Here is a 24,119-nt window from a genome sequence, read left to right as displayed (position 1 = left end):
TGCTGTGGAGGACCCCCGACCGCTGTCTACGGGGAGCCTGTCCAGGTATCCAGGGTGGCACTCGATGCCGGAGGGGAGGGTCCGCTGCAGCGGTGACACATACAAACGTGACTGTGCATCAGAACCTTCAGGAGAACACGAACCCCCATTTTCAAAATTATGCTATTGGACAGGTGGTTCGCAAAGACATTTTAAATGTTTCACTCTGTCTAAATTTGCTAGTCAAGATATTATAAAGTTTAGAAAGTTGACTATGATTTTTAAAACTTCATAGAAATCAACTCACTCTCTAGAAAAATGAAATGTTAATTATTCTTCCTTTTTATATGGAAAACTGTCCTTATATATGTGAGACATGAATGATGATTCAGGATTTCTAACCTCAGTAAATATCTGTGGTATAAGTTTGAAGATAAAAGAATAAGATTTTTATTCCTCATGCTTACAGCTCTGTAACAAAAACGCATGAACTAAAAACTGGAACTGTGCCCTGTGCCCATAGAAAGAAAAAGAAGTGTCACAGCAAGGTGAGATGTCTGGGCAGTTTTTAAAAAATGTTCTTTAAGGTTATTATCACCTTGCTTTACAGCCAGTTATAAGCCAAAATAAACCTCTTTTCTTTGTAACTTTCCCAGTCTTGGGTATTTTGTTATAGCAACCCCAAACTGACTAAGACAATTAGCCACTGAACAGAAACTTTATTACAAGAGAAAAAATCAAACTGAAAGTTTCATGTCTACCCAGAAAGGCCCACCAAATACTTACATGTGGAGCTGTGAGAAGAGGGGAACTGGAAAGCGCAGAGGGGGCCCGGGGCATGGCCCTGGCAGGACTGTGGGTCTGAGGCAGGCCGAAGGGGTGCAGGCATGGGTTGGGGCTCAAGCTGCCCTCTGAGTCACTGCTGTGGCTGCTGGGAGGGGTCGGCGGTAAGTGAAGGTGGTCCACGGAGGCTGGAGGAAAGGAAGCGCATTTCATCTCCCAGAACAGCAGCAGAGCAGGCCCGGGGGTTTCGAGCACACTACATCCATGCACCTGCTGGAACTCGGGACGAGGACTCGCCCTGAGCCGACCTGGAGGCATCTCCCAGGTACGTTCAGATGAGCACAGTGTGTCCAGTGCCCGCCTTTTGTACGACCAAGGAGAGAAGACAGACGCATTTGCTTGCATTGGCACAAAGAAACAAACACTGGCAGGATCTACAAGGTGGCCGGGCGGCAGGAGAAATTAGGGTAGTTGGTGACAGGGCTGACAGGACCCTCCACTGTACCCTTTCTAGATGATTTACACAGTTCAATTTGTACACCGTGCTAAGGCGTCATGTGCTTTAAATGAAAGTATTTCCTAAGAACCAGCAATACCTGGGGACCCTCAGGGGTGCTTACAGAAGAACTCACTTGTTTCTGGAGAGCTGCGCGTGGTGGGGCCCACAGGAAGATGCGAGGCATTCAGAAAACACTAAATCCATTCTTAGAAAAATGAGCAGGCTCAGGAAAACAGTCGGGGGTGCAGGGGCACCGTCTCCCCCAAAGCCCTTCCTCAGGGGGTGCACCCACTCCCCAGGGTCACGGAGCCTTCATGGTGTCAGGTAACCCCTCCAAGCCGGCTGGCAAGCACCCCGGCCCGCCTCCCTCTTTTTCAGAATGGCAGATATTTCTGTTGTGCCAGCCACTGTTCCTGGGCCAAGCGAGATCACCCCCGCGAGCCCTTCACCCCAAGCCGCCCCTAGGCCCCAGACAATGCAGCCCTCAGTGCAGAAGCTCGGGACTGGGCATGGAGCCTGGTGCTTTGCACACACCTGGGCTTGCTCAGCGGGGCGGGGGTGCTGCTGAGGCCGGGCAAGGCCTTGGCCCTTCAGCTCCTCTTTCTGTCTTCAAATGCTGACTGCCAGGCACCGGGACAAGAGGGCCTTTCTGAGCCACAACTACTGACCTAAGGAAATCGGCCCCACCCAGAGCTGCCCTGGAGATGACAAGCAGCAACCAGATTGCTGGCTGTCCGACCCGAAGACCTGAATACCCGAGGTCACAGTAGGTGATGCTCCTCTCAGCCACCCCTCCTCCCCACAGGCCCAGCAGCTTCTCTCTCCCTCCCTCCCTCCCTCCCCCTCTCTCTCTCTCATTCTCTCTCTAACATCCTGCAGGGGTGCCTAAGTGCTTCTTTTATTCATTTTTCTCTTCCAAACTCTTACTCAAAGCTCTCTGGGCATTTTTTTTTTTTTTTTTTTTTTTTTTTGTGGTGCTGGGGATTGAACCCAGGGACTTGTGCATGCAAGGCAAGCACTCTACCAACTGAGCTATCTCCCCAGCCCTCTCTGGGCATTTTATTGTCTGTGGGTACTCTTAAAACTAAAGAATATTCTAAAATAATCCTACACACTCTATTCCCCACAAGCCTGCTAAAACCTTCTGGCTGCTGGGGGGACAGGTGTGTGCCTAAACATGCATGTGCCTACCTAGAAAGCAGGAGTCCTGGGCTGGAGAGATAGTTCAGTCGGTAGAGTGCTTGCCTCGTAAGCACAAGGCCCTGGGTTCGATCCCCAGCACCGCAAAAAAAAAAAAAAAAAGAAAGCAGGAGTCCTATGAATGCTCACCGAAGTTTTCCCAGTGACCACTGTGGCACTTTGTGCTTAAAAAAGAGAAAAAGAAAGACAGGAAACAGGCTAAGCTATCGGAGGCTCCACACTGTACTATTACATTCCCAAGAGCAACGCCTTCCCTCTCGCTTGGCATAGGACAAATTATTTGAATGGTTTTCTCCTTTCAAGCTAGGGTACCCCACAAAAGACAGAAACAGGATAACAGGAAGAGCCAGTGAAGGGAACTTGCATCTCATCTTTCCCACCCATGGAGAGCTGCTGATCTGGCTGCAGGTGCCTCCGTATCCAATTTCTAAATACCATTTGAAATGCCGCTCTTGGGTTACTGAAAGAGACGGGACAGCAAGCGACTTTGCCTAGAGACTGTGATGCATTCAAGGATATTGAATTTCCTTATCTCTCTACCCAGGATAATGAGGAAGGGCTGCTCTTTACTTGGGTCTTGAAATATCTCTCCTCCAGTGACCCTGCATTCTCAAGCCACTATGGGATCCATTGTTCCAGTTACGACGCTCTCTGAACCATACTACAACACAAATTAAAGGAGCACAGTAATAACCGGTGCCATAAAAACGGAAGGAATTACTTTAAAACTGCATATAAAGTGGAAAGGCATTGGTGTGTATCCCTCAGTGCCAAAGAGGAATGTCTCAATGTAGATTCTAGTCAATGCTCTTTAAATATTTTAACCCTTTCTTTCTGAGAGTGGAGGTAAAGAAAGGGTCAATGCTGATTTTCAGGGGTCACAATCCAAATCCTGAGCTGATCCCTGTTGGAATGAAGCAGATGATGTGTCCGCAAGAGCGACTCACAGGTAACGTCCGCGCATTTATATACTGCAGTGCAAACATAGTTGCTATGACCACTGCATCTACTGATCTCCTGTTTGTCACCCACAGGATGAACCGTATTTTTAAACACATATTGATCAAATTACATTATGTGCACTGTCAAATACATCACAAAGAACCCTGTTAGTATTTATCACTACTAGGCACTAATAAAATAAAATAAAATAAAAATATTAAAAAGGGAGGTGAGAGCATGAATAGCAGCATGGAACTGAGATGAGAGGGATCTGCACAAGATGACACAGTGTACCCAGGCTTCATGAGGCACAGAGGCTGGCATCCAGGATCCCAGCTACGGGCTTTGTAGGAGAACCAAGAGGACAGGGAAGAAAGGAAGGAGCAAGCCCAGCAACCTCAAGGATGACTTTGCTCGGCTCTACACAGACGGCCAGGAGGGGTGTGCTGCTGGAGGCCACAAACACCCTGAGGAGGACGTGGCGCCCTGCAATTGCCATCATCTGAAGTCAACATTTAAGACCAGCACGCTGTGCCGAGTGTGGTGCCACAGGCCTGCAGGATCACAGCTTCAAGGCAGCCTCAGCAACTGAGCAAGGCCCTAAGCAACTCAGTGAGACCCTGTCTCAAAATAAAATATAAAAAAGGGCTGGGGATGTGGCTCCGCGGTTAAGCGCACCTGGGTTCAATCCCAGGTACCAAATAACAAAACAAAACCTGCATTGTCCAGACTGCTAGGTTATGAATTCACTTTAAAGAGGGTGGAAATGAGTTGTTTTGGCTAAGCAATTCCCGTGTGGACTGCTGTGCCTTTGGGGGCCACAGAAAGTTCACACCAAGAGGGCACAGGACAGCGGGTCGGATCACCTGCACCCATGTCTATGCGGTATTTGAAAACTCATCCTGGCTTGGAGTCAAAGAGAAGCTAACACTTGGCTGGAAATTAGGCATGTGCCTTTAGGGGAAAGGAATATTTAGCTTTCAAAATATTTATGTGGAATCAAGACTCCAAAAAGGGAGCTATTCCACAAAGCAAGTGTTGACCCTGGTGCCAACTATCCAGAGCTCTTGCTTGGTCCCCACTCCTCTTCAGACTGTGCGAACACAGGGGACTGAAGGACGCAGGGCAAGGGACACACCTTCTTTAGGAGAGAAGTTCAGGAACTGATCCACTTCATGAGGCTCCAGCTTAATCTTGGGAATAACCGTCTGGCACGAGGAATCAACCTGGAGGAAGAATTTCAAACACGATTTTTAAGAACAAATGCCAGTCTTGAAGAACCAGAGGAGACTAGCGATCTGTCCTCTGTGTCCTCCTGGGCCCGGCTGCGTCTCTGGAGCACAGCAGGGCGTGGCTGCCTCTCTGACAGTCCTCATCTCAGCCTCCTCACCACCAAACCTGGCATTACAGCCCAAGGGACTCTTAGAACTCAAATAGGAAAAGTCCCAGGCTCAGGAGCAGGACATCTTTTTATTACGTTTTTGGGTAACCTAAAGGCATTTTATCATGAAATATTCTGGTAAATTTTTAAAGGGCCACAGACTTCCTGTTTGTCCCACAGCAGAGACTATGCGTCAAGCCCCGTCCTACCTCCCCGTGCTTCCCAATGCCCGATGACATCTAACTGCAAAATACCCAGCAGGGAAAAGAGAAGAGTTATTTGGCTCATCCTCAGTGAACAGGGCAATGATCCTGAGCAATGTTATACTTAAATCAACTGAACAAAAATCCTCATCAACGAGGAAACTCATGTGCATCTCAGGAGCCCAGCCTGGCAGAGGCTCAGGTAGCTACCAAGGAAAGGACCCTAGACAGCAGCTGCACAGGGCTCTGTCTGCAGGCCTCCTTGATTCTGCATTACCTTTCCAGGACAGGTAGACGCTAATCCCTGCTCACAGGATGTCTGGCTTAATGAATGCTAAGGGAGTCATTGCTTAATGTAGAACTTAGGAAAGTCAAGACTGGCTCCAATATCTGTAAGAAGATGCACGAACATGACGCTGTGCATCATGGGACACTGGAAACACCCAAGGAGAAGGCAGAGTAGAGTTGAACTCTGCTTGCTGCAGACCTGGACTCAAGCAAGGAAAATCCTCCTGATTTCTTACACTTGCCAGGCATAACACAACATGATCAGTAGGTAGATTTCTGAAGTGGGTAAGGGCAACTCAGCACTGTACTTGGGAAGCAAGCTATTGTGCAGGACCTGGCATTCCCAATAGCCAAGGCACTGTCAGGTGCAGGTTAGACCATCCTCTTAACCTCTTCCATTTCACTGACTTCAAAGTCAATGCCATGGGGACTTTCATTTACTTATTTACTTTCATGGCTCTTCATCTATTCTTTTATTTTATCATAGCAACCAAAGAAAACAATGAAATCTGCTTTAGTATTAATTTTTGTGGACAATGCCTTTAAAGGCTGTGATGTAATCAATGCTTGACACCAAATCAACATATTCTTGACACTTTGCTGCATACGTACATATATACACAGTGGTATACCCTTAAATCTATATAGCCAGTAGAATAAGTGCCTTATTAGAGAAGGAAGATCTGTATCTTTTGATCCAACTTATTTATATGTAAGAAAATTGAATATACCCCAGTATTCATTTCCAGAGGGGGTTCCTCCTTTTTGAAAGGGGTGGAAATGGCTGTGATGGTCAGAGTGACAGAGGGAACAAGTCCTGGGGGCGGCTCCTCCGTAATCGGCTCGGTCTTGATGGTTGTTGAAGGCAAGTCTGTGGACAAGTACCACTTCTCACTTTCCACCTCCTCTGTGGGAAAAGGACAAGCAACACGGACCATGTTAGAACATCAGGTATGAGCAAAACCACAACCCTCCTGGCAGCCGAAGCTCCAGTTGGGGATAAGAAGAGGGGATGAGAGCGGAAAACTGGGTGGAGGGATGAATGGCAAAGCAAGACTCTGGCCTTGTCCAAGCCCACCCTGTGAATCTGCCTGGAGAAACTCCGGAAGGATCACATAGAAAAGAAAGAAACCTGGCTCCTGGGCAGGGGCAGCAAGGAAGAGGGCAGGTCAGGGACCCGGTCAGGGGGAGGGATTTTCAGTGTTGAACGAGTTACATTTTCTTGTTTTCAAACCAAGAGAATGTGCTATCTATTAAAAAATGAATACAGAAGCACAGCTAAAAATAAGGAAAAAGGAGGCAAATGGTTGGCACCCGAGGTCTCAGGCCGCAGACCGAGTTCTCCCCGGGGGCAGTCACTTGTTGGTTTCCTTTCTTCCTTCCCACTCCCCAGTCTGTCTCCTTCTGCTCTCCCTGTGGTTCTGCACAGGCCTTCGATCTAACTCAACCCCCTGAAATTTTGCTTGGTTCTTAAAGGAACTTCAGAGTTTGCAACAAACACCTCCCCTTTGCTGAAATGGACCTAGTACTAGCAGGCCTGGGTCTTGTCTTGTTACAGAGGCCATCGGGGTTATGGTCAGGCGTGGGGACAAGACAGAGGACACAGAGCACCTCAGCCGCACGTTCTCCTGGAAGCCTAAGCACCATGGAATCATGGCAGGGGGGGACCTCAGCACAGAACTGGAAAAACGGGGAGGGGCCCGGAAAGGAAGGCCAGGGAGGCTGAGAACAGGCGCAGAACAAGAAAAAGGAAGCCAGGGCTTCCCAAAGGCCGCGTCCCTCAGGACACCACCCGTACGAAAAGAAGGCGTAAAGAAAGGGAAGCTAAGGGTCTGCTTCATGGAAGGGTTTAGACACACGACCCACGTGCTTAGTGACCCACTGCTGTTTGGGGGACAGAGTTGTTCACATTATGAAACTGGAGTCCTGGCTGCAGTTTTCCTGTGGAAAGGCGCCTGAAAGTCATTGCTAGGGCTGGAGGGACGGTGGAGGCAGCAGCCGAGAGCCGCAGCTCACAGTGATTAAAATCGTACTGCACAGCAATCCCTCCAATCCCAGAAGTCAGGTTCACATTCACACTGTGGCCTTTCGCCCCCAGAGCAAGGGCTCTATGCTGCCGAGTGCTGTGGTGCCTGGGGTGCTTCCGTCATCCGTAGGGTGTGGGCGACATCCTGGCGAAGGAGCGGGCAGGAGAGGACAAAGGGCCTTTTGATGGCCGCAGAGGAAGGAGACCACACTGTACTGCACACAGAACTCTGCTCGCCGGATAGGATCCCAGCTCGGCTTGGAGAAGCAGCTAGATCATGGGCCAAAGGAAGCCCAATCCTTTTCCCGAAAGAACCTGGGAACTAGAAGACTGTGCTGCAAGAAGACACACTTGGGTAGAGATGGGGAAGGACTGGAGGGGGAACAGGTCACACTTTCTGCACTCAGCAGTGAGACACTGAGGCCTCTGCCTCCTGAAATCAACACTCAAAGTCCATCCAAACTGAGCAATGCTGGTGTGTGGCAGAGGCCAGAAGAGAGACAGCAAATGAAAAACAGCCTTGGTGCAAACTGAAAAGAACAAGGAGGAAGCATCCCTGAGAAGCCATCCCATGCCATTACCAGGGAACCGTGAGAGAAGGCCAAGGAAGGTGACTGCGGCCAACTTAAGTCACCAGGTAAACAGAAGGCGAAAATAAATGCAAAAGAGTAAATGCAAAATTGTAAGACAAAGTGAAGACAGGTGAGGAAGTCAGTTATTCCAATCCAGGGAAGCCATTCTCAAAGTGTGCACGTGGCCATAAACTAAGCCGGGACAGTTTATGTCTTAATGCTCAGTGTCCTATAGCCCTATTTAAAAACATAAACATAATCGTTGCTCTTTCAGGAAGTAGAGACTGCAGAGTGAGCAGCACACCTGAACTGCAGAAGGAAACCTCTTCTCTCAAAGGGAACGGAGCTCCTCCAAGTGAGGAGACCGAGGAAGCCGCCTCCACTTTCCTGACCTTTTCTGAGGACAAACAATTGGTGTTTGCTTCATGGTTTCACTACAATCTTGATACTTTCAGAGTTAGAAGTTTAAGGCCACTAATAGAGTTCAAGGATATCATTTTATAGAAAAGGAAACTGACATTCAAGTCCTGATCACACTGCAAATTAGTGGCACAGCCCAGATTGCTGTGTTTGGCCAGTATTCTCTCCATTATTCAACATGTGGGTAAAGGTGCATGCATACATACGCTTGTAGAATCCTTGCTTATAATCACAAAGCACTGGAAATAACCAGAACACTACAGAACAAGGGAAAGGTTAAGTCAATTATGATGCATCTGTTCAATGGAATATTCATTCAGACATTAATATTGCATTTAAAAAGCCTTGTTAATATCCGAAGAAAGGTTTATAATGTAATATTACAGGGGGGAAATTCTGGGTATAATAATATACTATTAATGAAGAAACCAAAAGGAAATACCCCAAAATACTAAACACACATCTGGCTGATCATTCAGAACTCATGCTACTTTCTTCTTACAAGTTATGCATTTCTAAACTGCCTGTGACAGGAAACTGCGACCCCCAGTGATCACACGTGGGCATGGCCCCGCCTGCCTGCTCTGCTGCTTGGAGGAAGCCTGCGAAGCTCAAGGGGCCCTTGACAGACCCTTGACTTACACAAATTGATGGCCACCTTAATATATGTAAAGAAGTTGCATTATTGGCTCCAAGTCTTCATTTTCTCTCTCTCTTTTTTCCATGTCTTTGGCCATGTGACGTCACTTAGTCAATTGCACATTAATTCTAAACACAGTAGATCCCTGAAATATGCTGTTAAGACTGCACTTCTATTTTTGATGTTTTACCACCACTAGTAAAAGGATGTGCCAGGAAAATCTACTGATTCCAGGAGAAAGATAATAGACACATAGATGAGAGCTATCTCCACAGGAGCTTGGCCAAGAGCAGCCAACTCCTTGCTGGCCTCAGAGATGAGAATCTAGCTGAACCTAGCTGTCACTCAGTTGACCCCCACAAATATTAGCCAACCCCCTGCAAGGAACAGACATGTGAGCTACAATAATGAAATGGCTTTTCTTAAAGTACTAGGGTTTGTGATGGCTTGTTAGCTGAAGCAATATGGCTGAATGTTTGAACAAAAATTAAATCTATTACATCACAGTGTATTACAAAATAGCTGCACTGATATCCCAAACAGTTCCTCTAAATCATTAACTGTGAATCATATCAATAGATTCTTGTAGATTGGCTGATTAGACTTACCAGTTACATCATAAAAAAAGGGATTTCAGAGTCAGAAAGAGAGCAGAAAGTAGGTGGTAAGAACAGCATTCCAGTTTTGTTGAAATTAAAGAAGAGTTTTCATTCTGAACCACCCGGTGTAGGTTTATCCTCTGTCCCCAACAGAAATAAGTATCAAATCAGAGAAAACAAAATGACAAATATAACCTTGAGAGAGGGGGTTAACAAAGGACAGAGCGAAGGAGGCATAGGAACAATGACTTCCCCATATGACCTTATTTTTGTAGTTTAATTTTATTGGCAAAAACATCAGTAGGGCCGCCAAGGCTTAGAACTAGAATTATCCTTGGTTATTTGAGTAGTTGGCTAAATCATAAAAGCAAGAGTCAGTAGACACACTATATTCCATAATTTCCAAGTCCTGAAGTTCAGATACTAGTGGTAAAAAGGTTTTTTCTGAATTGTTTTGACACACATTTAAGCATCATTTCAGATGGAAAACGCCCCAGCATAGTAGCGCATCCTATGGAGTACGAGAAAACAGCGCTGTATCATCCGGTTTGTTCCAGCAGCTTCCTATCAAAGGTCAAACTCAAATGGCACATCTCTTCAGCATCGTCCTGGGCTTTCAGCAAGGAAGTGGAAACAAGCCACCGTCTACAGTGGGGAACGAGGCCTTAGCATCAGGGACGAGACAGCAGCCACCAGCAAGGGGGCTGGACGCCAAGACTCCCAAAGCAGCAAGTGGGAAGGAAGCTAAAAAAAGGCAGGAACTCAAAGGCAACACAACAGTAACAAAATGTGGATCCTCAATCATTTCCACATTCTCTGCCAAGAAAAGTGCTCCGAATGGGCTCTGATTCCTGCAAAACCAACCAAGAGAAGAAATCCTGAATTGAGAACTGGCAGTGTCTTTATAAACACACACACACACACACACAACATGTCAAAATAGAATGGTCAGTCATTCTTAAAATGAGAAATCATGGAAGGCAAATACCATTTATATGATGAAAATGCGAATATAATCCATTTATGATTTATATAACACCTGTAAAGCAAAGAGGAAATTTCATAAATTAAATTTGCATGTCCCATCGAAATCCTTCAACTGCTTTGTTTGCCCTTTGAATATTTCAAAGGAGCTGACAAATCCTGACCAATTTTTCACACAAAAATATCTTTAAAAAAAAATAGGTTCTAGAAGTTTAGGGAGGGAAGTTAGGACTTCAGTATAAAATATCAATTATATTAAAACTAGCGGCCATTCTGTGTAAGTTAGGGGCCCATAGGCCCAGGGTCCCCTTCTTGAGCACCTTGACCCTGAAATCACTTTGAGCTTGAATGTTGTGAAGAAGTATTGATACTAATAAAGCTACTGGACATTTACAGTAATTAGGTATTTACTATGTGCTGGAAATCATTCTAAGTGCTTCGCGGATACTAATTAATCTAGTCCTAAGAGTAATTATGTGGGGATAAGTACCACCATTACCCGCATCTTACAGACAAGAAAAGAGACTAAATCCAATGTTTCTGGAGGAATCCTAGTTTAAGATCACCCAATAATAGCTGAAATATGCTGAGTGCTTATTATATGGCAGGCACCCATCACAACCTGTGTGATCAGCACAGTTTCTCTCAGGCATCTTCCTCCTCCCATGTTCTTTCTGTGCTGTGGCTGCAGAAGCTCTTTCCCTGGCTCTTGTTATTCTGATTATGGCCTTTGGTAAATTATGTATTTAATTATGCAATGAGCCACACAAAGGCAATAACAATAATAGGTTATATTTATTCAGTGCTTACAAATTGCCAGGCACCGTTCTAAATGCTCAGGAAGTATTGACTCACTTAGTCCCTACAATAATGTTATGAGGTAAGTATTATTATTATTCCTATTTTAAAGATCAGGAAAAAAAGACATAAAAGTTAAGTAATTCATCCTACATAACAGTATTAGTTAAGTGGCAGAGCCCAGATTCAAATCAATTTGACTCTAGAGATCAAGACTGCACTTAGGGTTCTGCATTTAGCATCTCAGGTTCTCCTCTGGAAAATGTGTCTAGACTGAAAACAAAATAAGTACCTGTAGGACAAGTGATTGATTTCAAAAGATTTATTTAGCACACACATAAACACGAAATGCCCACGTTTTTATTTTTCTTCACTTAAGTTAGAGCTCTCATTCAGGAATAACCAAAGTATTTTCAATTGTTAGAGAACTGGGAAGCATTGCTTTCTTTTACTGCTGTAGCTTTTCAATGGCTAGGCAAAGAGTCATTTCCCTTTCTTTCTTTTTAATAAAGAAAGCACCATTATCTTTTTTGCCTGTGTTCCCACCCAAGCACAGCGTGGTTCTTCCTTCAGCCTATCCATAGATGACAAACATACTTCCCTTTCCCACCTGAGTGTACCCCTTCCAAGATGACTCAGACTGATGCTCCTGTCACAGCTGAATGTGATGAAGATACCGCTATTCACCTCATCTCTGTGACTTATGCTCAGGTCCCACTTCCTGGGAACACGTCAACATCCAGATCCCTCTAACACTGCAAAGCAGAACCTAAGTGTCCTATGACTCACTCCTACCCCCTTTTCCCAACATACTCAACCTCGGGCTAATCCTGCTGCCAGCTTGTCTAATCATCTCAAAATCCATGCTTTCTTTGCCACCAATGTGACAGACTTCTCATTGGACAAGATCTGCGTGCGCCCCCCCTGCTTCACGTCAGCAACCACAAGCCATTATACTCCTCTTCTTATCTCCAAACGCCACCAGCCTGCTCTGCTTAGGTCCTGCTTTCCCTCACGTAGTGAGCAATCCCAAGTCCCTGCCCTCCTCCAGCTGTCCCATTTACCCCATGTGACTTCACACCAGCGCCATCTGCTCACCTTTAGCTCACAGATGACTATTTTCATGCCCATCTGTGAAATCAGCTCCATCAATTTAGGGTATCCATACTAAGTTGGCCCACCCTGTCATTCCTGGTCCCTGCAAGCCCTAGACACCCAAACAGACTCACCTGAAGGGAGATGGTTACTATTTATGTTCCTGGCCCATTCTCTGTAAACCTGGGACAATTCTGAATCCAGTTTTTTTGATCCATCATGAAAGAAGCCACCTAGATTTAGGTGTGATGCAGCTATGGTATTAGATTATTTCTCTGTTAGCCTATTTGAATGCTAATATCTGTTGATAATTAACATGTATTTTAACTTGGTTCTAATATCATCTTGGAGGACAGGGAAATGCCTAATTCTCTCTGAATGGCCCTAGTCCAGCACTGTGTTTTTTTCTTTAGGAAGAACACTGAAATCAAAAAACAAAGAAAATGCATGTCTAGTGCTACAATCTGTATCTTAAATGGTCCCCAAAGGCCCAAGTGCTACAGGACTGGTCCCCAGCTTGACACGATCAGGAGGTAGTGGAAACATTAAGAGGTGGGGCCAGTGGGAGACTTTGGGTCCCTGGGGTGTGCCACTGAAGGGGACCTCAGGAGCTGTCTCCTCCTCTTTCTGGCCATCAGGTGAGCAGTTCTGTCCCATCACGTGCTTCTGCCTCACCACAGGCCCAAAGCAATGGAGCCAACTGATCATGACTAACAACTCCAAAACTGTGAACCAAAATAAAACTTTTCTTTGTATAAACTGACTATCTCAGGTATTTGGTCAGTCACAGGAAAGCTGAGCAAAATGTCTAGTATCTCAATTTAATTACAAAGGAACACCACTAAAATCCAGTACTAGAAACAATATCCTCCATGTTGTGAAATGCAAGACTTGGCCATTCAAATATAAGTTTTCATTTTTCAAAGCACACACTCAAAAAAAAATTCACAAACATTTTACTGGATTAGATACTGCTTATCTCTTGTGAACTTCTCACTTCTTTTTTCCTTTTGATTTTCATTTTTTTCATTAAAACACAAAGGCCTCTTGGCATCTGGTTAACAATCCCAGCTATAAGAAGTGGGTGGCTGGCGGGAGGCCATTTCTGTGGTGGATGTGAGGAAGGGTGAGCCTACATCCCTAGACTTGCTTTCTGTGATGGCTGAGCCCATGAAGTTCTTAGCTCTAGTGTTTCAGAGAAATCTACCATCCAAATCACCCCTGAAACAGATAAGTCCTAGGGAACCTTGGACCAGCGTTTCTTAATATTTTTGTTTTGCTTTGTTTTGGTTTTTTTTTGAGTCTCGGACTCTTCTGAGAATCTAAAAAAAAAAAAAAGTTAGAAAGGCTCTCATCAAAAAGTCAACAAATGTAGACAGCCCAAGCTTTTGTCTCATCTAAAGAATGCACAGTTCATCTGAGATCCACGCTATGGCTCAGGTCTGGAATGTCCCCCCAAAACCTCATGTGTTGGAAGCCTGGTCCCTGGTGCATCAAGGATCAGAGGTGTAGGGGGTTTTAAGTAACAACTGGATTGTGGGAGGTGCAACTTCATCAGTGGATTAATCCATCTGAATGATTAATAATGCAAATGGACAGCCGGGTGGTAACTGGGAAAGTGGGCATGGCTGGAGGAAGTGGGCCGTGGGAGCGTGCCCTTGAGGACTACACCTTGCTCTACTCTTCTCTCAGGCTCTCTGCTTCCCAGCGGCCACGAACCGAGAAGCTCTTCTGGGCCACACCACGATGTTACAGACTTGGAGCTGGCACATGATGGACCAAATTCTCTGAAACCATGAACTAAAACTTTTCCTTCTCTAAGTTGTTCTTGTCAGGCATATTTATCACACACTAAAGGGGACTGATGCAGTCCATGACAGAATGGTAGGAGAAAAGTGTCTACATTTTCCCTATATGATTGCCTTGGGGCTCAGGCAAGGAAGGGGGAAGAGAAAGTAAAGATAGGAGGAAGAGGGCAGAGAAGGAAGAGGGGGAAAGGAAGCATTGTGGTGGAAGGCAGCGAGGAGAGAGGAATGGAAGGAAGAGGAAGGAAAAAGGAAAACTAACAAACTAAGCCTTTGCTACCTGTGTACCATATCAGAAGCAAATACAGAATTGTATTTAAGTAAAATCAGACAGAGATCTAAATCACAGGCTTTCCCATTTACAACGAAAAACTTGCTCACTGTATCACTAGAGGCAAGCACTCCTAGTTTTTTGCTCAGGCTATTATCAAGAAATCAAGAATATTAGACCCAATGCAAACAGCTAGCCCTCAACACTGCATATTTATATGTTACTTAGATAGCAACTGCACTACTCCGTCAGGGTGATCACCTGCTTTGACAGAGAAGGACCCTCATACCCCACACCCTCTGGCTTAAGTTATAGTTGTATGAATCATGTAATTCTGCTCCCAAACATTTGCCCATCCTCAAAACCCACAAAAGTCATTGAAGCTTAAACCTGGACAAGGCTAAGCTGGGGAGTTCCCCCTGCAACCAGTCAATTGCCTAATTTTGAATTCATACTTATCAACCACTTACTAGTCATATTTCTTATCTTTTACTTAAAAATGCCTTTTCTAGTATCAGAAATAGCAACTGCTTAGAGAAAACATTGGTACTTCAACAAAAATCAACTGTAGACAAGAAATTCTGAAAAATCTATCTAACGTCCCCTGCCTGCGCTCAACAAATGACCAACACAGTCTGTTGCAGCACAGAATCTATAAACAGAAGGTGCAAATGGTGTATGCTTGGATTTCATGATAAGAAGGCTTCCTGGAAAACGTCCACTGACTATTCATCCCCATTCTAAGCCATTAGCATAGGTGGAACCCATGATTCCTTTATGTTGCATTTAAATTGATTAGAAGAAAAATGAAAAACCAATTAGCGACATCATGAAAGAGAAAGGAACCCTGAACTTGTGGAATTCTGCTTCTTTTCAGTCATTTCACTAGGGATCTTACTGCAAAAGAACAGTGTCCTAGCCCTCTGCTCTCCATCTGCTTCCCTCCAACCACTGCCATGGGACTAAGTCTGGGCAGTGTTCCAAGGTCCAAGTGAAATTTTGCCCCTTGCAACTTTTCCTGTAATCTTCAATGAGTGTGCTCTCCCTGCGGGAACTCACACAGATTAATTTCCTCTTGGGACATTGCTCCATTCTGTCTGATAAGGTGGTTGGATAACACGGCACTTTCACAAGACTCTGAGCTTCTCATAGGCAGACCTAGGTTTCACTGTTGTGTCCCACAAGTATCTAGAACAGTGCTGGACACAGTAGGCATTCAACCAACAAGTGTGGAACTGAAGGGCAGAGTTAGTCTGCCATGTTTGTGGAGACCGCTTCCAACCCTCATTGGCAAGGCTGCTGGATGGCTGACTCCCCCTCAGTTACTGTCCTAACACAATATGGGTACCAACATATTCTCATCACATTCTGACACAGGACCTTTGCACTTGTTGCTTCCTCTGTCTAAAGCTCTGTGTGAGACATGCACCTTGTTCCTTCCCTCTTCTGCAGATCTCTGCTCAAAAGTCCCCTTCAATGTAAGGTCTTCCCTGCCTATCCTAATTCAAATTGCAACTCTTTCCTCCCCAACTTCCTATCCCTTTTTCTGATTTAGCTTTCTGTGTATCAGTAACTATAGTGCACAAGGTAGGTACTTAAAAATAGCTATGGAGTTGATCTAAAAATGAACATAAAGCATTTATAAAATACTTCTATCTGGCACGATGCAAGGTGCCAGAGACATGAAATTGTCCTTGACCTCAGTCAGCTCAAAATATGGAAGAGAACTGATAACTACATGGACAACTAAAATTAAAGAACAAATGTAATCATCTCTATTCAAAGAAAGCTTTATGGAAATATGGTGAGAAGGGGCCACTTCTAGGTGGGAGAGTGACTGAGTCTTGAGAGGAGGGAGACTGACCAGTGGGGTTGAGCAGAAGGTGGAAGAAGGCCACAGAGTGCAAGAGTGTAATAAAGGTATGCAGTGGAAAAGTTAAGGCTAGGGTCATGTGGACAGGGAGCAGGACACCAGGTGGGAAAGGGTGATGGATCAGACCACAGAGGCTCTCGAAAGCCACATGACGAGGTCAGCTTCATCCTAGAGAACAATGGGGAGCTGTTTCAAGATTTGAGGGAAAAATAGAAACAAAAATGAATATCTAACAAACTTTGTGAAATATTTTACATCTTCATTCCACAGAACATCCTGGACTATTGACTAATGACTCTTTAAGGAAACATTTCTATTTATATTGGTCCTAAGGAATCAGCTCCAGCTGGTCTGCAGTTAGTCACTGTCCTCTAGAAGAGTATACTCTAAGGTAAATTCACTGTCTCTAACTGACAAAAAGAATGATCCAATGAAAACAGAGTAATCCACTAGTAAGTTGAACAGCTCAGTAACCACTAGAGTTCTCTGTAGAACACAGGCTGGTAAAGTCTGAAATGCTCTACAAAGCCTTCCTGAACACCCAAGGTCCCCTTGTCCTCTTGCAGCTTGTTTTAGTCATCTTTTGCAGTCACTATGACCAAAATACCTAACAAGAACAACTTAGAGAATGAAAAGTTAATTTGGCTCATGATTATCAGAGGTCTCAGTCCACAGATGGCCGACTCCACTGCCGTGGGCCTGAGGTAAGGCAGTGTCATGGGGGACAGGCATGGCAGAGGGAAGCTGCTCTCCTCATGGAGCCAGGAAGTGGGAGTGGGGTGCAGGGAAGATGAACCACCCCACCCAGCGATCCACCTTCTCCAGTCACAACCTATCGGCCCACAGTTAGCACCCAGTCAGTCCATTCGAACAAGGATGATAAGTAACAGCTCTTGCTATCATTTCACCTCTGAACATTCCTGCACTAACAGAGGAGATTTGGGGGGACACCTCACATCTAAACCATAACGTGGCTCTTGGTTTTAAATAATCACAATGGCAACATCAGGTGAGAACACAATCCTTCCTATCAGTCGGGTCCTGGGCTAGGCATTGAAGTATGTCACACAATCCTCACAAGAAGACAGAAAGGAGTCATTATTGTTCTGGTCTTATACATAAAGAAACGGTGGCTTGGAAAGATAAGTAATCTGCCCACCACTAGTTAGTTGAGAAGTTGATTAGAAACCAGGCGTGACTACAGAGCACATAACATTGAACACCACTGCTGGCACATGCTTAACATCTGTACACACTGTTTATACCTTGCTACTCTCCCCACTTGATAAACTGTGTGAGAGCAAAGAATAATTTTTTTTCTGTGTATGTCCTCCAGGGTCTTATATCTGAACTTAAGAACTTCTTGGTGAATGAATGGCAACAATGTAAGGCACTGATAACAAGGGGTCAGAGTTCAGGCAGGAAAGAAAGTCACTTCCCAGACTTCATTGTGAGGAGAGGTGTGGTAGTCACCTGCCAAGATGGCACCAGGGATTCTCACCTCCTGGTAGCCACATACTTGTACACAATGAATCAGCCCTGCCCTTTGTGACCAACGGAACAACTTCTCTAGCGAAGTTAGAAAAGGCACTGCAATGGATACCTCACTCTTGGGGAAGTCAGCCACCATGTGGTGGCATCTAAACAGCCTTATGAAGAGACCCACACAAAGAGCAACCAATTCACTACCACTGACTCGCCAGTTGTGTGAATGAGCAAACCATCCTGGAAGCAGACCTCTACCTGGGGAAAGTTTTTTAGTTGACTGTAGCCTTAGTCTGCCTTTGATTTAAGCCTCATTAAAGATCCTGAACCAAAAACACAGGCAAGCCACTCCTGAGTACTTACCCACAGAAACCATGAGAAGTAATAAATGATTGTTATTGTCCTAAGCCATTAATTTTGGGGATATTTGTTACACGGCAATAGGTAACCAAGATAAGAGAGTGGGAATGAATTCCCCAAAGAAGCAGAACTGGAAATGGAGGCATCAAAGGAAGTGTAGAATAATGTAGGCAAAGCAGTGAAGAAAACATGGGGGAAACTTAAGCAAAGGCAGGTACAACTGTTATAAAAAGCCATCTCCACAGAGAACCTAAGGATTGGAAGAAATTGTAATGGTCATATAGTCCACTCATCAAAAGCTAACATCCACTTGTAAAATAACAAAACTAAGGTAGCAGATTGTTTGAATCTATCTAAGCTGAAACCCAGAAGGGCTGACTTTCACAGCTCTCCCATATGAAGTGACAAAGGGGGAACAGGGAAGCCCCCCTTATCTGTGGTTTTGTTTTCCACATTTCAGTTACCAAGGTCAATCATGTTCTGAAAACATTAAGTGGAAAATTCTAGAAATGAGCAAATCATAAGTTTTAAATAACGTGCTATGGTATATTGTCATAGTAATAAAGACAATGCTATGGAGATGAGGAGGATGACTGGATATAGTCATAACAGATGACAGGAACCAAAGTCATTCCTGAAAGCAATCTGAATAAGAAAGCAAGGGAGCAGCAGAAGAGAAGAAGGGGAGAGGAAAGAGGAAAAGGAGGAGGCTTCCCCTTACCCTGTTCTGCTCTTAAGCTGAAAAAAAGATAAACTATAGAGAAAAAAGATGAAGGGATCATGCATCTAGACTCTTACCAGGGGGCAGAAATCTGAGCTTATACTTAGGGCTCCATCAGGGTCCAGCAAGAAAGAAACCACTAACAGATCCCGCGTTCCTTTCACTGAGAACACGAGGCCACACTTCCTGGCCTGCTGGTCAGTGTAGCTGTCTTCAAAGGAAGAATGCAACTGAGATGGAAAGTTTTACCACCCACAGCAGTCTCTGCTCCAAGATAAGATGTTTTATTGGTCCCAGAATTGGTTCTCAGCAGATCCGTGAACTCCACTGGAGAAGGAATTCCACCTCCTTACGCCTTATTCAAATGGCCACAGCAGCTGCCGTTAACTAAAGGGGGGCACGAGGAAACTAGATCTGGAGGTAGCCACCTGTAAAAGGTGCTGCCATGCACACAGTGGCACAAGAAGTGGGAGGACAATGCTCAGGCAAAAACCGGAGGTGGTCAATTTGGTGACCTTTCCCCCATGTCATCCTCGTCTGAGGAAGACATCATATGCTGAGCTGAGAACAGAAAACAGACCTTCAGAAACACTCCAAATACTAAAATAGCTGGTGATCCCCCTAGGAAAACAAAACACAGTTCAGTAAGAAAGGCATGTATGCCCTGGAGAGTTTGAAATTTATAATATACATCAATGAAAGGCCTATAGAGTAGAGATCAGAATCTCATAGCTTCTCTAAACCCAGAACCATTTTTATGGCATTGCTGATGTGCATGATAGATTGGTCTAGTATTCCCAGACCAATGGGAAAGTCTAGGAACACTCACCAAGATCCCAGACACAGGGGGTCGATGGAACCTGCTGGAAATGGGTTAAGAGGATGCCTAAGAAGCTTCTAAGGAGAAGAGTAGTGACAAAAATTCTTTCTTAGAAAATACAACACAATTTATTGACACCACGGACTTGCTGGACGGGAGGGAATTATCAACCAGAGAGGCCAATCTGATTTGCATATGGCTGCTCAGCTACCCAAGCCACAGGCAGCCACATTCATAATAACTTGCTATTATTCAGTCATAGCAAGTTCCCAGGGACGCGCTCTAGCATAGAGGAACATGCCCCTTGCCTCTTGGCATTCTCCCAAGCCCAAGCACCAGGCCCTGCACACGGCAGCCATCTGGCTAACGTGGTGCTGATGGTGACACTACTCACACCCACCCCGTCGAGGAGCTCAGAGTCAAAGGTGCCAGCGTCCCAGGTGCTTCCCCTGCGCTGGGCTCTTACCGTCGTTGAAGCTGTCGCTGGTGGCCACGTGGGTGAACGGTGACTGGGCCCGGGGCTCCTCACACAGGGAGTAGCTGTGCTCGGCCTGGATGAGGGGCGCGGGGGACGTGGGGGACGGCTCCACCTCCATCGATGCGCTCTTCTCTGTGAGGAAAGGGTCATTCAGGAGCTGACCCAAGACGTTCTGGGAAAACTCATCCAGAAGTTCTGAGAAGTGCTGCAAGAAACAAAGAACTCGGTTTTCCTAACCATGATCTGATATTTACACACACTTGGAGGCAAATACATGGACCATGGCTCCATGTGAAGCCACCTACAATGTCCAGCTGTCTATTTCTATCAAGCAAACCACCCCAACACTTAGTGACTTAAAATAACCATGATTTATTGTTTCTCACTCCTGGGCGGTTGTCTGGGGTGGGGGTGAGCTGATTTCACTGTGTTTCCTGATAACACTCTCACTGAGCAGGAGCGTTAGTGGAGGCTCTGCTGGGTTGAGACCCCTGGACCCCTGGATCCTTTTCAAAGGAGGTTGAAATCAGGTCAAGCTACTTCACATGGCAGCAGACATGTTCCATGAGGGAGAAAATGAGTGACCTTGGAAGTCACACAGCATCCCTCTTCCCACATGGTTCTGGTTAAGGCAAGTGACAAAGCCAGCCCAGACTCATGGGACGGGAAAGTAGACTCTACCTCTTGAGGAGAGGAATGACACCATCCCATTCCAGACAGGTGGGATGGGAGAGGACTTGATTCACTGGGCACCACTGCTATGACCATGTGCCTTATTCTGCATTGGTAATATCTTTAAATAAGCTACCCTACATTTCTATATAATTACCATAAAGTGCCAAGTTCAAAAGCATAGAGGCAGTGCTATATTTTGGATCTGGAATGTCCCTCAAAGGCCCATGCATTCCAGGCCTGTCCACCAGCCCGGGTGCTACCAGGAGGTGATGAGACCTTTAAGAAGTAGGGGATAGTGGGACGTCCTCAGGTGACCAGAGGCATTCCTTTAAAAGGGACTGTGGGACCCTGGTCTCTTCTTTCTCTCCTTTGCTTCTCAGCTACAATGTGAGCAACTATATTCTGCCATGTGCTCCCTGCCATGATGTGCTACCTTGCCCAAAGCAATGGGATCAACAAATCATGGAGACAAAATAAACCTTTTCTCTTCACAGCTTGATTATCTCAGGCATTTGTTATAGTTACAGAAAACTGACCAACATAGGCACCTTTTTTCTATTCTCCTCACTATCTAGACTATGTTCCTCCCCAGTTTTCCCCTAACTCTTTAATCACTTCCCATTTCCCACCTCCAATACCATGAACTTTCTGGCCTCCACCATGCCATGGACATGACATAGGAAGAGTCTATATATAATCCATGGGACTCCCATATCCCTTGTCCTACTGTCCCACTTTAAAGGAGATGAAGCAACTCCACCTTCCCTCATCAATAGGAGTTTGTTCTTGATACTGGGATCTGTGGAGCAGGGCATCTCAACCTTGGCATTACTGACACATTTGACGAGATGATTCTTTGCAGGGAAGGAGGGGGGAAGGTTGTTCTGTGTATTGTAGGATTCTCAGCAGCATCCCTGGCCTTCACCCACGAGATACCAGCAACACTCCCCCAAGGGTGAAACCAAAAAGGTCTTCAGACACTGCCAAAAGTCCCCAAGGGACAGAAAAATCATCCCTGTGTAGAATCACCTCTATAAAGTATATTAAAAATAACGACTTTAACATCCACTTGGGCACCAGCAGCTATTGCCACTTCTGCCTCCTTAGCATTCTTCATGACTAAACATCAGGGACATCTCTGGTGTAGAAAGGAAGTCAAGGAAGCAGACGCGGCAACACGAGAACTGACTGCTAACCGTGACACGGGGGTAAGCAATGACAATTCTTGGGATTCACAAGGACAACTAAGTCCCACCAAGGAACTGAACCAGCGAAGGTGGGAAAATGAATGCAGGAAAGGAGGTGGGAGGTGACCTTGGAGCACCAGCTCTAAGCTCAGGACAGCTGCAGGACAGAGCCTCTTTCTAAAGGAGAGAGGCGGACAGCAGACAGGAGACTCTTACTAAAGGAGAAAGATGGACAGCAGACAGGAGGCCCTTGCAGCGGGGGTCCTACAGGGTCTGAAGGGTGTGCTTCCCTGACATCAAGGGCAAGGCTGCAGCTCATCAGGACAGAGTGCAGGGGAGCTGCAGGCCCTGGGTGGGGGTGTCTGTGAGGGCGAGAGGAGCTGGGGGCCTCCTCTGGGCACACACAGAAATGGAAGGTCACTGGGAGTATCTCAGGCAGCCATTCCAACTGCCTGCTGCACAGTTCCCAGGGGAGTTGAGGGCTATCGTTTTATAATGAGACACTTCAGGCATTCAGAAAAATTACAGAGAGTAGTATCACCAACACATATTCATTCCTTTCAAAGAATCTTACTTTCCATGTTTGCTACTGCAGACTTCTTTGTTCTCTCCTCCTTTCTTCCTTTCTCCCTCCCCCACATCTTAGTTTTTAAGAGACAAAATACATGAAGGGACTGCCGAAGCTCCCATCCCTACCACGTCCTCGCTCTTCAAGGGAACTACTAACCTGACCTTGGTGTGTATCATTCCTGTCCTGGTCTAGACACTTTCATTACATAAGTATGTTCCCACTACATACATGTGACCTTTACACTTTAAATGAATAGGACCATACTTCAGACATCTTCCTGAAACTTTTTTCTTTCAAAAACAGTGTTTAGATTTAGCCACACTTATACATAAAGCTCTTTTTCAATTATTAAACTTCCAGATTATATTCCATTGTTTCTACTCGTTTCCTCTTGAACATTTAAAGGAATTTTATTATGAGCAATATTGTAATAAATATGCTTGAACATCAAGGGAGTTTTTAAAAGATGCCCACATTCCGTGAGCGACCCTCAGAGATTTTAAATTAGATGTCAAAGGCATCTGCATGTTGAAACCAGCACGACACCTGTGATTCTGCGGTCACTTCTTTTCTGACCACTGAAGGTTGACTTTGCTTCCACTCACCAACCCTCTTCCAAAACCAGCAGGAGTTTCCCAGAAGTTTAGATGTGCCCAAGGTCAAAGGAGAATTAATAGACCTTACAGCTGCCAAATGCTATCCCCGAGTTCATCATTCAGGCAGGGCATATGAATTTCCTGGGCATCTTAAGACAGATTCTGACACAGGGCTAGGCAGGGCCCAAGTCCTTCACTTTAACTAACTCCAGGTAAAGCTGCCGATCTAGATCACTCTCTGAGCAGGAAGAAGCAGAACCGCAGCAAGGCTAAGATTAGAACCAGATTTCTTGATTATACAATAATCTGAAGCCAGCATCTGATTCCCTAAGTAGCTCCCCAAAGACACATCTACTGCTTGACTGATGGTGACTATTCTTCCAGTATTTGATGGAGTTTCTTTTAAGACCCAAGTTAAGGTAACAAAAAGAGAAATAAATAACACAGAACAGAAAATGCAAAAGCAAAAGATGAACTCACAGGGCCTCCACATCTGAGCCACAATTCTGTCCCCTGAAATAAAGCGTCAAGCCTAGCCAACTATGCTGACTCTGCTAAACCTCTGGAATCCTATTCTACTCAGAGGCAAGGCAAAGCTGCCCAGGTTGGGTTACTCTGCTGACATTCTGTTTTCTTTGTCCTGAGCAGCACTAATGAATGTTTTCATGAACATCTCCTGGATAACCAATAATAAACCTTCTCTAGTTCTGCTAACCTTCCCAGAGTCTCCCCTACTTTGGAAGATATAGTAATTATCATGTCATGAAACAATTTAGTTCTAATGATAGACAGTCCTGAAACATTCACAGTTGTTATCAAGTGTGTTATCATACTCTCCTCTCTGGAGAAAAGAACCTCCCCAGAAGCA

The 24,119-nt window shown here is 45.3% G+C and overlaps 1 protein-coding gene across 2 annotated transcripts in view; it reads right to left on the bottom strand.

The window, feature by feature from the left end:
- Creb3l2 (cAMP responsive element binding protein 3 like 2) overlaps nt 1–24,119 on the bottom strand; it is a 108,745-nt gene that overhangs the window by 25,336 nt on the left and 59,290 nt on the right. For both annotated transcript variants that reach the window (XM_047561868.1, XM_047561869.1), the window contains exons 2-5: nt 20,211–20,427; nt 6,007–6,182; nt 4,542–4,629; nt 766–950 (exon numbers count right to left, since the gene is read on the bottom strand). In XM_047561868.1, the coding sequence (XP_047417824.1) occupies nt 766–950; nt 4,542–4,629; nt 6,007–6,182; nt 20,211–20,427 (666 nt within the window). The remainder of the gene's footprint in view (nt 1–765; nt 951–4,541; nt 4,630–6,006; nt 6,183–20,210; nt 20,428–24,119) is intronic.

The sequence above is a fragment of the Sciurus carolinensis genome, chromosome 8 (assembly GCF_902686445.1).
Source record: "Sciurus carolinensis chromosome 8, mSciCar1.2, whole genome shotgun sequence".
NCBI classification, from domain to species: domain Eukaryota; kingdom Metazoa; phylum Chordata; class Mammalia; order Rodentia; family Sciuridae; genus Sciurus; species Sciurus carolinensis.
This window is presented reverse-complemented; position numbering and strand designations above follow the sequence as displayed.